The 17,561-nt window shown below is 43.6% G+C and overlaps 1 protein-coding gene across 8 annotated transcripts in view; it reads right to left on the bottom strand.

Moving 5' to 3' along the window:
• Positions 1–17,561, bottom strand: part of CHD5 (chromodomain helicase DNA binding protein 5) — a 231,290-nt gene that overhangs the window by 199,897 nt on the left and 13,832 nt on the right. For all 8 annotated transcript variants that reach the window (XR_012227155.1, XM_073561775.1, XM_073561774.1 and 5 more), the window contains exon 2: positions 7,226–7,356. Coding sequence is in view for 7 of the 8 variants with exons in the window: in XM_073561775.1 (XP_073417876.1) it covers positions 7,226–7,356 (131 nt within the window). In the remaining variant the exon portion in view is untranslated. The remainder of the gene's footprint in view (positions 1–7,225; positions 7,357–17,561) is intronic.

Genomic DNA, 17,561 nt, shown 5'->3' with positions numbered 1-17,561 from the left:
TTTAACCTGACGCAATTGCCTGTTGGAAAGAGTCCTCAATTTTTCCTTATCAGCACGCACACATGTGTGCTGGGAATCAGCTACATACTTCTTGATTGTGCGATGATCATGATGAAGTGTCTTGGCAATGTTGATTGTAGTCATGCCTTGACCTAAATACTCCACAATTTGTTACTTCTCAGCAGCCGACACATCCTTTTTCTTTCCCATTTTGGCAAATAATGTAGGCTGCTTAATAATGTGGAACAGCCTACTTAAGTAGTCTTGCCTTTATTTGGACACACCTGCCAAACTAATTTGCACAGGTATCTGCAATTGCTTTCAGTGATATAACGAGCCCTGACACACATCACCATCAATGAGTTTAAATGACAAACAAAAAAATTCTAACATTATCACTCCTAAACTCTTTTTGCATAATAATTTGGAACACAGTGTATATAGTGCTGACTGATAACCAGTGTCACTGAACTAAACACATAGAAAAGGGCTCTACATACTCTGATATATTAGGAATTAAGCTATATTAGGACTGATCTCATTCATATCATCCACACCATTCCTACTGTGTATCTACCGTCCCTATTGTTGCCACCCAAAGGGCAGTATCTGCACAGCTAGTTGAATTATAACTGCTCCCAATATTCACATAATGGTGGAAATGTTGAGGTTTATTAAAGTTCATTCCAATTTTACCCCACACAAATATCCATTCCACTATCTAGCAGCGCTGTCTCCAATTATATTACTAGGACAAGCATCCATATAGATCGTGCCAGACCCTGAAGTGTGACCTAAGCACTCTTATAACGTCGCCTCAATGCGTTTCGTCTAGCATTCATTTACTGGACACATCAGGAGGCTATTACTCATCTATATATATATAAACGACGCCTTATCATGTCTGTCTGTAACCGAAATCGCGGGTCACTGAGTGGTCGCGGCCGCCAGGCCCCTGCCAGGCTGCAACCAATCAGCGACAGGCGCAGCTGTTTGTAACGGAAAGCTGCGCCTGCCGATCAGCGGCAGGCGCAGCGACAGATCGGGCGCAGGCCTTAATCTGTAAATAAGAGAATTAAAATAAAAAAAAAAGGTTATTCTCACCTTCCGACAGCCTCCTGTCTTCTTTCCACGCGCCCGGCCTCGCGTTCCCAGTAATGCTTTGAGGCTTAGACCGCTGATGACGTCACTCTCGCGAGAGCGAGAAAGAAGACCGGCGTCACCCTCGGGAGAGCGAGAAAGAAGACCGACGTCATCTGCGGTCTAAGCCGCAAAGCATTACTGGGAACGCGAGGCCGGGCGCGTGGAAAGAAGACAGGAGACCCGTCGGAAGATGAGAAAAACTTTTTTTTATTTTTTAATATTACTTTTATACTTGCTAGAAGGCCGTGGCAGTGATTGGTCGCGGCTACAGGGCCGCGTGGCTGATTGGTCGCGGACAGAGCCGTGACGCTGTTTGGTCGCGGCTACACGGAAAGGGGGGTGAGGGGACCATGCATACCAGGAAAGGGGGGTGAGGGGACCATGCATACCAGGATTGGGGGGTGAGGGGACCATGCATACCAGTAAAGGGGGGTGAGGGGACCATGCATACCAGGAAAGGGGGGTGAGGGGACCATGTATACCAGGAAAGGGGGGTGAGGGCACCATGCATACCAGGATTGGGGTGAGGGGACCATGTATTCCAGGAAAGGGGGGTGAGGAGACCATGCATACCAGGAAAGGGGGGTGAGGGGACCATGCATACCAGGATTGGGGAGTGAGGGGACCATGCATACCAGTAAAGGGGGGTGAGGGGACCATGCATACCAGGAAAGGGGGGTGAGGGGACCATGCATACCAGGATTGGGGGGTGAGGGCACCATGTATACCAGGAAAGGGGGGTGAGGGGACCATGCATACCAGTAAAGAGGGGTGAGGGGACCATGCATACCAGTAAAGGGGGGTGAGGAGACCATGCATACCAGTAAAGGGGGGTGAGGGGCCATGCATAACAGGAAAGGGGGGTGAGTGAACCTTGTAAACCAGGAAAGGGGGGTGAGGGCACCATGCATACCAGGAAAGGGGGGTGAGGGGACCATGCATACCAGGATTGGGGGGTGAGGGCCCCATGCATACCAGGAAAGGGGGGTGAGGGGACCATGCATACCAGGATTGGGGGTTGAGGGGACCATGCATACCAGGAAAGGGGGGCGAGGGGACCATGCATACCAGGATTGGGGGGTGAGGGGACCATGCATACCAGGATTGGGGGGTGAGGTGACCATGCATACCAGGATTGGGGGGAGAGAGGACCATGCATACCAGGAAAGGGGGGTGATGGTGAGCATACATACCAGGATTGGGGTGTGAGAGGACCATGCATATCAGGATTAGGGGTGAGAGGACCTGCATACCAGGACTGGGGGGTGAAGGGACCATGCATACCCTGAAAGGGGGGTAAGAGGACCATGCATACCAGGATTGGGGGGTGAGAGGACCATGCATATCAGGAAAGAGGGTGAGGGGACCATGCATATCAGGAAAGGGGGGTGAGGGGACCATGCATACCAGGATAGGGGGGTGAGGAGACCATGCATACCAGGAAAGGGAGGTCAGGATACCATGCATACCAGGATTGGGGGGTGAGGGGACCATGCATACCAGGGAAGGGGGGTGACGGTGAGCATACATACCAGGATTGTGGTGTGAGAGGATCATGCATACCAAGAAAGGGGGGTTAGGGGACCATGCATACCAGGATAGGGGGGTGAGGGGACCATGCATACCAGGATTGGGGGGTGACAGGACCATGCATACCAGGATAGGGGGGTGGGGGGACCATGCATACCAGGATTGGGGGGTGAGAGGACCATGCATACAAGGATTGCGGGGTGAGGGGACCATGCATACCCCGAAAGTGGGTAAGAGGACCATGCATACCAGGAAAGAGGGGTGAGAGGACTATGCATACCAGGATTGGGGGGTGAGAGGACCATGCATTCCAGGAATGGGGGGTGAGGGGACGATGCATACCTCGAAAGGGGAGTAAGAGGTCCATGCATACCAGGAAAGAGAGGTGAGAGGACCATGCATACCAGGATTGGGGGGTGAGAGGACCATGCATTCCAGGATTGTGGGGGTCAGGGGACCATGCATACCAGGACAGGGGGTTGAAGGGTAGCATTCATATCAGGATTGGGGGTGAGAGAACCATACATATCAGGATTGGGGGTGAGAGAACCATACATATCAGGATTGGGGGGTGCATTATTGCATTATTATTAAATCTTCAAAAATAAATTGCATACATATTCTAGAATACCCGATGCGTTAGAATCGGGCCACCATCTAGTATATCATGTTAACGGAGCATGTCTTAGCTGGCTATGATGTAAGACACGTGCAGCGGCACCAATGCCCGATATAAATAGATAATCCTCCACCCCCCTATCCCGACGCGCATGTATATCGGCCAATCCCCAGCTCTCTACCATAGAGCCAAAAGAGGAACGCCACGTATCATGACAGTGCCATTACGTCGGGAGGGGGACGGCCGTCGCCTAGTAACAATGAAAACAAACAAAATTGCTTTGGAAGTACAAAGGTAGGAATGGATAGCTCCATACCATACATCCATATAAAAAAATCGCAATGCCCACATATATATCCCATAAACAAAGGAAGGTTTTAATCACCATTACCCTATAGACCATTATCCGATGCCCTTATTGCATAACCTAGAGCACAAAAGGTAATCCCCACAGATTAAGTAGGCTACTACCTTCCGCTATCTTTCCCATTTACAAAAGAAGGAGGAAAAGCCCCCCAAAAATATGATAGGGCAAACAGACATAATTAGCCTAAGAGTAGACCATATTATATTCTCCAATTGGTCTTACCCCCAACCATTCCACTCACAATAACACTGCGATTACTGGCCTCCCTAAATTATCTTATATTATACTCTGTTATTAGAGTGTTTTACCGCACAATTGGTGGTCTTGTATTTATTTCTATGTAGCTACATAGTGGGCCCCAAGAATGATTTTCTCTGGTGGGCTCAAGGTGCTCCAGTCCAACACTGTATAGACAGATAGATAGATAGATAGCTAGATGATAGATAGATAGATAGATAGATAGATAGATAGATAGGTATAGCTAGATAATAGATAGATAATAGATGGATAGATGATAGATAGATAGATATAGATAAATAATAGATAGATAGATAGATAGATAGATAGATAGATAGATAGATAGATAAATAGATAGATACACTAGAGGTGTGCCCGATGCTATCGCATCGGGAGGGAAGTGTGTGTGTGTACATGGGTGTGTGTGAGTACGTGTGTGTGTGTGTGTGTACATGTGTGAGTACGTGTGTGAGTACGTGTTGCGTGTATGAGTACATGTGTGAGTACGTGTGTGAGTACGTGTGTGCGTGTGAGTACATGTGTGTGCGTGTGTGTACATGTGTGTGCGTGTGTGTACATGTGTGTGCGTGTGTGTACATGTGTGTGCATACATGTACATGTGTGTGTGTGTGAGTACATGTGTGTGTACGTGTGTGTGTACATGTGTGTGTGTGTGTGAGTACGTGTGTGGGTGTTTGTGAGTACATGTGTGTGTGTGAGTACGTATGTGCGTGTGAGTACATGTGTGTGCGTGTGTGTACATGTGTGTGTGTGTGTGAGTACATGTGTGTGTGAGTACGTATGTGGGTGTTTGTGAGTACATGTGTGTGTGTGTGTGAGTACATGTGTGTGTGAGTACGTATGTGGGTGTTTGTGAGTACATGTGTGTGTGTGTGTGAGTACGTGTGTGTGAGTAAGTGTGTGTATGTGTGTGAGTACGTGTGTGTGTGTGAGTACGTGTGTGTGTCCCGCAGCTGCCTGCCCACCCACCTCCGTGCAGTCACAGCCGGCAGGAAAGAGGGTGGTTTGCGGGCTGTGCTGGAGATGTGAGTACATGTGTGTGTGTGTATATGTGAGTACGTGTGTGTGAGTATGTGTGTGTGTACATGTGAGTCTGAGTACATGTGTGTGTGTATGTACATGTGTGTGTGATACCCCCCTCGTTAGCGGCGGGGGGGTCCGTCGGCATGCCAGCAGCAGCGGCAGGGGGGTCTTGATGGCGGCGGGCAGCCGGCAGGAAAGACTGCGGCTTGCGGCCTGTGCTGGAGATGGGGTGTGGCGCCACCAGAGAGCGCCCGCACCCCATCTCCAGCACAGGCCGAAAGTCACGGTCTTTCCTGCCGGCTGTGACTGCACGGAGGTGGGCAGGCAGGCAGCAGCGGCGGGTCCGGCGGCGACGGATCCAGCAGCGGCGACACCGGGTCCAGCAGCGGCGACAGTGGGACCAGCAGCGGGGTTCCGGCGGTGTCCCGTTGGTGGTACTATGGAAGGGCCTGGTACCACCAGCGGGTGCCATATTGGAATACCCATCACTTGGGTATTCTAATATGGCGGTCGGCGTACTTCCGGTGTGGTGCGGTGGATTGTTTTCATACCCCGGCAGAATTTTTGCTTTCTTGGCCTTTTTATGAATGATAACACCAAAACTTTTTCTCCGTTCATGGTTAGTGGTTGGGTGAAGCCATTTATTGTCAAACTCCTGTGTTTTCACTTTTTAAATCATAATAACAACACAAAACATCCAAATGACCCTGATCAAAAGTTTACAAACCCCATTTCTTAATACCGTGTATTGCCCTCTCTAACATCAATGACAGCTTGAAGTCTTTTGTAGTAGCTGTGGATGAGCTTCTTTAATTTCTCAGATGGTAAAGCTGCCCACTTTTCTTGGCACAAAGCCTCCAGTTCCTGTACATTCCTGGGCTGTCTAGCATGAACTGCGCACTTGAGATCCCCCCAGATCTCCGTCAGGAGGCAGAGATGGCCACTCCAGAACCTTCACTTTGTTCTGCTGTAGCCAATGACAGGTCGACTTGGCCTTGTGTTTTGGATCATTGTCATGTTGGAACGTCCAAGTACGTCCCATGCGCAGCTTCCGGGATGATGTTGGAACGTCCAAGTCCGTCCCATGCGCAGCTTCCGGGCTGATGATTGGAAATTTGCCTCCAGTATTTGCTGATAACATGCTGCATTCAACTTTCCTTCAACTTTGACCAAGTTTCCTGTGCCTTTGTAGCTCACACATCCACAAAACATCAGCAATCCACCTCCGTGCTTTACAGTAGGAATGGTGTTCCTTTCATCATAGGTCTTGTTGACCTCTCTCCAAATGTAACTTTTATGGTTGTGGCCAAAAAGTTCAATTTTGGTCTCATCACTCCAAATTACCTTGTTCCAGAAGATTTGAGGCTTGTCTCTGTGCTGTTTTGCGTATTGTAGGCAAAATACTTTGTGGCATTTGCGCAGTAATGGCTTTCTTCTGGCGACTCGACCATGCAGCCCATTTTTCTTCAAGTACCTCCTTATTGAGCATCTTGAAACAGCCACACCGCTAGTTTTTAGAGAGTCCTGTATTTCAGCTGATGTTCTTTGTGGGTTTTTCTTTGCATCCAGAACAATTTTCCTGGCAGTTGTGGATGACATTTTTGTTGGTCTACCAGACCATGGTTTTGTTTGTAGAAAGCCCCTGATTTTCCACTTGTTAAATACAGTTTGAATGCTGCTGACTGGCATTATCAATTCCTTGGATATCATTTTGTATCCCTTTCCTGTTTTATATAGTTCAATTACCTTTTCACATAGATACGTTGACAATTCTTTCGCTTTCCCCATGACGCACAATCCAGAAATGTCAGTGGCTGGATGAAAGATGAAAGAGTCTGTCTGGATCCCAGATATTCACTCAGCTTTTATGCACAAACACTGATTACAAGCAAACAGGTGACAGGTGAGGATGTTACCTTTAGTAGCCATTCAAACCCATTTGTGTCAACTTCTGTGCATGTTATCAGGCCAAAATCACCAGGGTATGTGATCTTTTGATCAGGGTCGTTTGGATGTTTTGGGTTGTCATTATGATTTAAAAAGAGAAAACACATACTGTGTTTGACAATAAATGGCTTCACCCAACCACTAACCATGAGTGGAGAAAATGTTATCATTCATATTCTCTGAAAAAGGCCAAGAAAGCAATAATTCTGCCAGGGTATGTAAACTTTTGAGCACAACTGTAGATAGATAATAGATAATAAATAGACAGATAAAAGATAGATAGATAGATAGATAGATGTAGAGTTGAATTAATATGGTAATTCATTAAATTCGCTTACCTCTTTTTTCCTTCGCTTTGTCTTTGTTACTTTATTTTCCTTTGACTTTTTGGATTTTTTCCTTTTCTGAGGGGTGACCTGTTCCTCAGGAAAGAAGTCATTTATAGCCTCCATGCCTCGGTCGTCTTCCTCTAAACAGAGAAAAAGTAACAAGCTTTAATATAATTTTAGCCTTTCGAACATGTAGACGTTTTGGTAAACCCACCATGCCTTTATGCCTTGCCCTCAGACACTGTTTCCGCCCCCAACACCAATTCTTTAGGAGTTTAATATCTTTCAATGGCTACATTTTACCAATGAAAAGACCAAAACTATTACTGAAAAATAAAATGCAAATAAGACTGAAGCTTTGTATCCTTTAATATTTGGAAGTTATTTCCTTCTCTTTTTGAGAAATTCCGAAGAAGAGAAGCAACAAATGTGGACCAGTGGTCTACAACAACCAGATGATTGCACTCATCTTCTAATCTGCGCTACAAAAAGAGATGATCGAAAGATCAGCCACCTGGCCACAGCCAACTGTGTAAAGTCATGAAAACAGGACCATTCTACCTATGGGCAGCCTTTATAACTAGTGGGCTATCAGTTGAGCATACAGGCATGAAATCTCTTTAATGTTTCAGTTTAAGTTCAGTTTCATCTCAACCACCACCGGAGCTGCTGCAACCCCCCAACCTACTGTCTCCTTCCCCACCATCCTGTAGCATGTAAGCCTGAAAGAGCAGGGCCCTCTCCCCTCTGTATCAGTCTGTGATTGTTAGTTTGTTTACTGTAAGTGATATCTGTATGTAACCCCTTCTCATGTACAGCACCATGGAACCAATGGTGCTATATAAATAAATAATAATAATAATAACGGTAACCATATTTTCACGTCACTTTTCAGAATAAGCTTTTCTCTGTATCTACATGAGAGATTACATAATTTCTGTGCATTATATGATTTGCATCCTGCATTTTCACAAGTTTTCCCATCCGCAAGTTCTATCCCCTACTTTGTAATTGACTCTGGGTTGATTAGACAAGCAGATATCATTTCTACCTTACCTATCACAGCACAGCGAGAGGGATTCCTGCTCTTTCCTATTTAGCACACTCTGCAAAGGAATACGTGGATTTGCAGAGTTCTGTTCAGATAGTCGGTGACCGATTTGTGGATCTGCAGCAGCCCTTATCTATACATGCTTTGAATACCTACTACCAGGTGAGCAGTTTTTTGTCAAACCGCTTACTTTATTTGTGGGATAAGACCCTATATTGCACTTGTGTCTCCCTCTTTCCTCACAATACTATTAGCACACTGAGAGAAGCAGCAGAATTGAGCATAATATACAGCAGTCCTGAGCTGTATGAATGTGAATCAGTGCTGATATTAGGTAAAAGACTTGTTTGAAAGCTCTACACAATCTATCTGTGTCTCTTTGTGCCTTTTTCCTCGCTCTGCCCCTTAGCCGTTTTCTTTTTCATCAAGGATGATAAGTTCAGGAGGCAGAGGGAGAAGTGGCTGATAAGGCTACTTTCACACTTGCGTTAGGAGGCGCAGCGCACGGCCGCCATGCAGCTCCGCCCCCTGCTGCGCCCCCTCCGGTCAGCTCCTCCTATGGGCAAAAGACGCTGCATGCATAAACGTGGCTGTATCGAGCACTGAAGCTCAGTTCAATTTGCTTCTCATATTGATGTGATACACGGGGACCCATATTTTTTATTTGTATATTTGTAACCCGGATTCAGCGAATGACCACCGTATAACCTTTTTTTCTTAAAAAATAGATGTGGATATGAGCTCTAAAAGATACCAGCAGCATATTCCGAGATAAGGAAAGCAAGACTTCTCCAACTCCTCAAGGTCAGAGATTACACATACCGCATCCTTTGCGACACTGGAGTCATGGCTAATGCAACACAAAATTCAGAACACGGACCTCATAATAAAATATTAAACTGTGTCTGTTACAAGTATTACATCCAGAAACTGAAAATAAAAATCTGTAAAATAAAAAATTAAGTCATTGGATCAGACCATGCAGAATATTATTTTGGGGAGCATACATGGTGTTTCTAGACAACCAGGGTTCAAATAATGGCCAAAATTTAGTTGTAGAAAATTAGCGTGTTAATTATTTAACCTACTTCACCCCTATTATATTAGGATTCTGCTGATTTTACCCAAGCTTTCAACTATAATCTGGTCTTCTGTTGAGACCGCCAGTGATCAGATATATTTGCCAGGGAAAGTGGTTGCTTACTATTCTGCTGAAATATTTCCCACTGACTGCAAGGTCGGACTGGTCTACCACAAGGGTTACAGGCCACAAGGGTCCAAGAGAAGACAACCACATATAAAGAAGATTTTGGAGCCAATAACATGCGGCTAGTTGGGTGTATTGATAGAATGATCCATAAATAACCTATTGGATTTTATTGGTGATATATACTGTGGATACAAGTGTGGACTATTTTATATTCTTAGAGTACTCACACCAGTCAGTACAGAGAAGCAATTGGCGACTTGTGTCTTCCATCCCTTTGAGGGTAGTGCATTTATGGTCCTTAGAAGAAGTAATGAGCTGCATCTTAGGCCCCCATAATAAGGTAGTTATAAAGTTTTTCTCTAACCTCTAAAGGTGTAAAAGCCAAGGAATTTCCGGAACTTCTACCCGTCCTACAAAAAGAAATAATTGTCACATCTCATCATTCTGAGATATTGAGGCTCACCAAAATAAATGGCTTTGAAAAGCTTTGCCATTACATGCCAATCACAGAGGTGGGCAAATGGACGTGAAACCTGCCGATACATGTGTCAGCCTCTATAGGGCCATTTACTGGTAGGACAAAGTACTGTAGTAAGGGGAAAAAAGAGGGGGAGAAGCCAGCGCTGCTTGTGGTCAGAACGTAATACATAAAGTGTGAAAACACACATTGGTTTCTATCTGTATTCAAAAATGAGACATTTAGCAAAAAATTGATCAATTGTTTGAGCTACCCCGCCACGTCAAGGCAGTCTCGTATGGGGAGTCCTACTCTACGTTTTTTATGTTCGCTGTGCCATTGCGGCCTCCTAAATGTATAAAAGCAAGACCTCATTACATGCACACTGTACCTCAAGCATTTCAAAATCGTTCCTATGGCACCAGAGGACAAGCGCAGATAAAGGTTAGCCAGGTCCATGCAGACATTTCAGGTCCAACCTCCACACTGCCTGACCAGCACCACAGATAAAGGACAATCCAGGCCCAGATACAGGTGCGTAATCAAATAAAGCCTAGGGCAGGGCAGGGCCGCTGTTAATGTGAACAGCAGCCTAGATCAATCACTAAGAAAACAGAAAGAATAGCGTACATGACCCAGCGCGCACGGCTACAGTGGTGGTCAGCCACAAAACCAATATCAAGAAAAAAAGAGGGGGAGAAGCCAGCGCTGCTTGTGGTCAGAACGTAATACATAAAGTGTGAAAACACACATTGGTTTCTATCTGTATTCAAAAATGAGACATTTAGCAAAAAATTGATCAATTGTTTGAGCTACCCCGCCACGTCAAGGCAGTCTCGTATGGGGAGTCCTACTCTACGTTTTTTATGTTCGCTGTGCCATTGCGGCCTCCTAAATGTATAAAAGCAAGACCTCATTACATGCACACTGTACCTCAAGCATTTCAAAATCGTTCCTATGGCACCAGAGGACAAGCGCAGATAAAGGTTAGCCAGGTCCATGCAGACATTTCAGGTCCAACCTCCACACTGCCTGACCAGCACCACAGATAAAGGACAATCCAGGCCCAGATACAGGTGCGTAATCAAATAAAGCCTAGGGCAGGGCAGGGCCGCTGTTAATGTGAACAGCAGCCTAGATCAATCACTAAGAAAACAGAAAGAATAGCGTACATGACCCAGCGCGCACGGCTACAGTGGTGGTCAGCCACAAAACCAATATCAAGAAAAAAAGAGGGGGAGAAGCCAGCGCTGCTTGTGGTCAGAACGTAATACATAAAGTGTGAAAACACAATCTTTGTTTTCAGATCATTTGAGAGTTGTTTTGAGGAGCCAATGATGCCACTCTTCATAGGAGAATCAAATAGGAGAACTACTTGCAAGTGGCCACCTTAAATACCTTTTCCCATGATTTGATACACCTGGCTATGAAGTTCAAAGCTCAATGAGGTTACAAAACCAATTTAGTGCTTCAGGAAGTCAGTAAAAAGTATAAAAAGTAGTTAGGAGTGTTCAAATCAAGAAAATGATAAGGGTGCCCATACTTTTGCACCGGTCAAATTTTGTTTAAATGCAGATTGCACATTTTCTGTTAGTACAATAAACCTCATTTGAATCCAGAAATATAACTGAGTCCATCAGTTATTAGATATATGAAACTGAAATACCTGTTGCAAAAACCAAAATTGTTATAAAGAAAAAAGGTTAATATTAATAGGGGTGCCCAAACTTTTACATATGACTGTATGTATTGCTATTGAAATATCTATTGGATTGGCTGCCATAAATGCTGCAGAAAATGGTTTCTAAGGCCACGTTCACACGTTCAGTATTTGGTGAGTTTTTTACCTCAGTATTTGTAAGCCAAATCCAGGAGTGGAACAGTCAGAGGAAAAGTATAATAGAGACGCGTCACCACTTCTGCATTTATCACCCACTCCTGGTTTTGGCTTACAAATACCGAGGTAAAAAACTCACCAAATACTGAACGGGTGAACGTGGAGTAAGAAGAATGCCAATGATTACACATTTGGAACGTACCTTTGTTTTCTACTTTGGTACCTTATGTGTCTACAGAGGCAATCAAACTTAATCAACCACCATCATTGCAGACTAGGTTTATTAGCAAACCCAGCAAATTTTCCACAGTTTTTGATAAAACAATTAAACAAGAATAATTTAAATAGCTAAACACACTCCAAATTGCAGGGCAATAATTTATTTTCTTAATTTTTTGGGACACTCTCTTAACAACCCAAGAACATTTGTGAACTAGAGGCCATTGCACATGAGGAAAGTGCTAAGATTCCACAAGAAAGCTGTCAGAAGTTGGTCTGGCTATGGACCCATGTTTGCAGCAAGTCATAACAGCCAGAGGGGATCTACCATGTAATAGGGAGTCTTATCATGAAGTAGATGAATATTTCTGAGACTGCAATGGTCACTGAAAGAGGCATTTTGCGATGGATTTGGAGAAATCACTTGTTATATTAGTTGTGTTTATTAAGCAAGCTTAATGGGTGCAGTGGATCCTCTAAGCTCATGGTCCAAGTGGGCACATGGGCGTCGGTTCAGCAGTTGGGTGCATCCTGGAAGCTGCGGGCAGACACATAGCAAAGGTAAACAAAAGTCTTAATAAAGACCTGGAAGCCGCAAGTGGAAAGGAGATGTCCTGGAAGCCGCAAGCGGACACATAGCAAAGGCCAAACAAAAAGTCTTAATAAAGTCCTGGAAGCATGGGATCATGCCGAGCAAAGCAAGGATCTGAGACAGATGCGTAACAGCGTTGAGCTATTCATGTTGTTCTTCTTTGTACATTTTGCTAATAAACATAATTTGTAACCACTTTGCCATTAGACACTCAAGCACAACTTTATTTGCCCACTTTGTTGTGACTCTAAACCTGGTTTGCTTTAGTATCATACCAAGGCCATTTAGGGCCCTTTTTAGGCAAAGTTAACAACATTTCTGGGGGCGTTTCAGCCTCACTACAACCCCCTTCTTGGGAAAAACTTCGTCCTACCAGGAAACTCCCCAGCGTGCCCTAAAACACCAACATTTTGGACGATGCTTACATAAACCTCACCCCTTTTTGACTCGGCAGTCCCAGAAACTCAGGACAACTACATTAAGTGTGGTCACTAGTTAAAGGAGCATGGTTGGGCAACAAAGACTTTCGCGAGCCTGTTATCTTTACTCCCCACTTGCGGTTACAAGGGATCTGATTTATTAATAAAAGTTTCACCTAATTGCGTTTTTGTGAGGGCCCTTGGCAAATACTGTAATTTCCATACATTCTTGGGACGCAGGGGTGCAATTGCCATATTGTTCCATCTCAGACATGGCATTAAAGTGTCTAAATATGTCAAGTGGATGACATCCAAATTTTCGCAAAATTTAAGTCTAGTGTCTATTACAAAAAGAAGCTGTACAAAAGTATGCAAAGTCCTTGTAGGCACTAAGTATGGAGCACTGTTTGAAAAAAAAAAATGTAAAAGAAACACTGAAACACATGCCCATTGCAAGTTTTGGCAAATTCCACATTTCCATTTAATGATTTAAATGTAGGATGTTTTTTGTAATTTTTGTCTTCTGTTGCATCATCACAGTTGTGGGTTTTGTCTCCTCCGTTCTGCAGTTGCCGTCTTTATGACACTTTCCCACCCTGGGTATTAATTAAGCATGTCTCCTGATTTCAGTCTAGACAATTTAGCAGAACATTCATTAATCAGCTGGAGCCCACGACATCTGCATCACACACGTTCACACTGTCAGAAAAATAAAGGTCATTTACAAACAACAGAAATTAAGCTCCAGATCAGACGAACAAGAAGAAGCGAGAATATCTCAAAACAAAATCCAAAATCTATACCGAGACGTGCGAGGGCTTGTATTCTAATTGAAATACACTTTTCATGCTAATTTTCCATAATCTGGTAAATTCCCAGAATATGAGACTGTTACTCTACTTATAAGAGAATCTCACAAGACTATTACTTGAATTAAAGAGAAAGTCAAACTATGAGCACAGTTTCATTTTTGTATTAATTTCATTAATAATTGCAGCCGCTTTTTACTTGTAGACTTTATAAATTCCTTGCTTTTCTTCAAACAATGATAGCGTTAAAACTATTAAAGGGATGGTCCACTACTAGGAAAACCCCTTCTGAATCCCTATATTACCCCAAGTAAAATAATAACACTTAGGCTGGAGTCACACTGAATACGGTCCATATTTTACATGCGTAATACGGAGAAATGTCCCATAAATAGTGCTCCGTATGTCATCCGTAATCAAGGTGTGGTCGGGTATTTTGCGCATGTCAGCATGGACATATAATGGAGCCCGATGACAGGTTAAAACGAAAGAATATATACAAATAGAATATACAGTGGGGAAAAAAAGTATTTAGTCAGTCAGCAATAGTGCAAGTTCCACCACTTAAAAAGATGAGAGGCGTCTGTAATTTACATCATAGGTAGACCTCAACTATGGGAGACAAACTGAGAAAAAAAAATCCAGAAAATCACATTGTCTGTTTTTTTTTCATTTTATTTGCATATTATGGTGGAAAATAAGTATTTGGTCAGAAACAAGCAATCAAGATTTCTGGCTCTCACAGACCTGTAACTTCTTCTTTAAGAGTCTCCTCTTTCCTCCACTCATTACCTGTAGTAATGGCATCTGTTTAAACTTGTTATCAGTATAAAAAGACACCTGTGCACACCCTCAAACAGTCTGACTCCAAACTCCACTATGGTGAAGACCAAAGAGCTGTCAAAGGACACCAGAAACAAAATTGTAGCCCTGCACCAGGCTGGAAAGACTGAATCTGCAATAGCCAACCAGCTTGGAGTGAAGAAATCAACTGTGGGAGCAATAATTAGAAAATGGAAGACATACAAGACCACTGATAATCTCCCTCGATCTGGTGCTCCACGCAAAATCCCACCCCGTGGGGTCAGAATGATCACAAGAACGGTGAGCAAAAATCCCAGAACCACGCGGGGGGACCTAGTGAATGAACTGCAGAGAGCTGGGACCAATGTAACAAGGCCTACCATAAGTAACACACTACGCCACCATGGACTCAGATCCTGCAGTGCCAGACGTGTCCCACTGCTTAAGCCTGTACATGTCCGGGCCCGTCTGAAGTTTGCTAGAGAGCATTTGGATGATCCAGAGGAGTTTTGGGAGAATGTCCTATGGTCTGATGAAACCAAACTGGAACTGTTTGGTAGAAACACAACTTGTCGTGTTTGGAGGAAAAAGAATACTGAGTTGCATCCATCAAACACCATACCTACTGTAAAGCATGGTGGTGGAAACATCATGCTTTGGGGCTGTTTCTCTGCAAAGGGGCCAGGACGACTGATCCGGGTACATGAAAGAATGAATGGGGCCATGTATCGTGAGATTTTGAGTGCAAACTTCCTTCCATCAGCAAGGGCATTGAAGATGAAACGTGGCTGGGTCTTTCAGCATGACAATGATCCAAAGCACACCGCCAGGGCAACGAAGGAGTGGCTTCGTAAGAAGCATTTCAAGGTCCTGGAGTGGCCTAGCCAGTCTCCAGATCTCAACCCTATAGAAAACCTTTGGAGGGAGTTGAAAGTCCATGTTGCCAAGCGAAAAGCCAAAAACATCACTGCTCTAGAGGAGATCTGCATGGAGGAATGGGCCAACATACCAATAACAGTGTGTGGCAACCTTGTGAAGACTTACAGAAAACGTTTGACCTCTGTCATTGCCAACAAAGGATATATCACAAAGTATTGAGATGAAATTTTGTTTCTGACCAAATACTTATTTTCCACCATAATATGCAAATAAAATGAAAAAAAAAACAGACAATGTGATTTTCTGGATTTTTTTTTCTCAGTTTGTCTCCCATAGTTGAGGTCTACCTATGATGTAAATTACAGACGCCTCTCATCTTTTTAAGTGGTGGAACTTGCATTATTGCTGACTGACTAAATACTTTTTTTCCCCACTGTATATACAGTACAGACCAAAAGTTTGGACACACCTTCTCATTCAAAGAGTTTTCTTTATTTTCATGACTATGAAAATTGTAGATTCTCTCTGAAGGCATCAAAACTATGAATTAACACATGTGGAATTATACAATTAACAAAAAAGTGTGAAACAACTGAAAATATGTCTTATATTCTAGGTTCCGACTGACTGACCTTCATTTCTTAAAGTAAAGATGGCCACTCGTTTTTCTTTATTTAGCTGCTTTTTTATTGCCATAATACAAATTCTAACAGTCTATTCAGTAGGACTATCAGCTGTGTAGCCTCCAGACTTCTGCACAACACAACTGATGGTCCCAACCCCATTTATAAGGCAAGAAATCCCACTTATTAAACCTGACAGGGCACACCTGTGAAGTGAAAACCATTTCCGGTGACTACCTCTTCAAGCTCATCAAGAAAATTCCCAGAGTGTGCAAAACAGTAATCAAAGCAATAGGTGGCTACTTTGAAGAACCTAGAATATAAGACATATTTTCAGTTGTTTCACACTTTTTTGTTAATTATATAATTCCACATGTGTTAATTCATAGTTTTGATGCCTTCAGAGTGAATATACAATTTTCATAGTCATGAAAATAAAGAAAACTCTTTGAATGCGAAGGTGTGTCCAAACTTTTGGTCTGTACTGTATATATATATATATATACATACATGTCATTGAGACACACATATATATTATATATATATACTAGCTGAAGAGCCCGGTGTTGCCTGGGCATAGTAACCAACTGTGGTTAGTTATAACAAATTATAATGATTATATTGCACATAAAAACCGTGCATCTAATCCTATCCTGTGTGATACTGATTGCTGAGTTGTGTGTCTAATCCTATCCTGTGTGATACTGTGTGCTGAGCTGTGTATCTAATCCTATCCTGTGTGATACTGTCTGCTGAGCTGTATATCTAATACTATTCTGTGTGATACTGTCTGCTGAGCTGTGTATCTATTCCTATCCTGTGTGATACTGACTGCTGAGCCGTGTATCTAATCCTATTCTGTGTGATACTGACTGCTGAGCCGTGTATCTAATCCTATTCTGTGTGATACTGTCTGCTGAGCCGTGTATCTAATCCTATCCTGTGTGATACTGTCTGCTGAGCCATGTATCTATTCCTATCCTGTGTGATACTGACTGCTGAGCTGTGTATCTAATCCTATCCTGTGTGATACTGACTACTGAACTGTCTATCTAATCCTCTCCTGTGTGATACTGCCTGCTGAGCCATGTTTCTAATCCTAACCTGTGTGATACTGACTGCTGAGTTGTGTATCTAATCCCATCCTGTGTGATGCTGACTGCTGAGCTGTGTATCTAATCCTATCCTGTGTGATACTGACTGCTGAGCTGTGTATCTAATCCTATCCTGTGTAATACTGGCTGCTGAACTGTGTATTTAATCTTCTCCTGTGTGATACTGCCTGCTGAGCCATGTTTCTAATCCTCTCCTGTGTGATACTGACTGCTGAGTTGTGTATCTAATCCTATCCTGTGTGATACTGTGAGCTGAGCTGTGTATCTAATCCTATCCTGTGTGATACTGTGTGCTGAGCTGTGTATCTAATCCTATCCTGTGTGATACTG

Source organism: Dendrobates tinctorius, unplaced genomic scaffold (assembly GCF_039654945.1).
Source record: "Dendrobates tinctorius isolate UK_male_01 unplaced genomic scaffold, ASM3965494v1 ptg000326l, whole genome shotgun sequence".
NCBI classification, from domain to species: domain Eukaryota; kingdom Metazoa; phylum Chordata; class Amphibia; order Anura; family Dendrobatidae; genus Dendrobates; species Dendrobates tinctorius.
The sequence above is the reverse complement of the archived record's forward strand: the minus strand, read 5'-3'. Positions and strand labels throughout refer to the sequence as shown.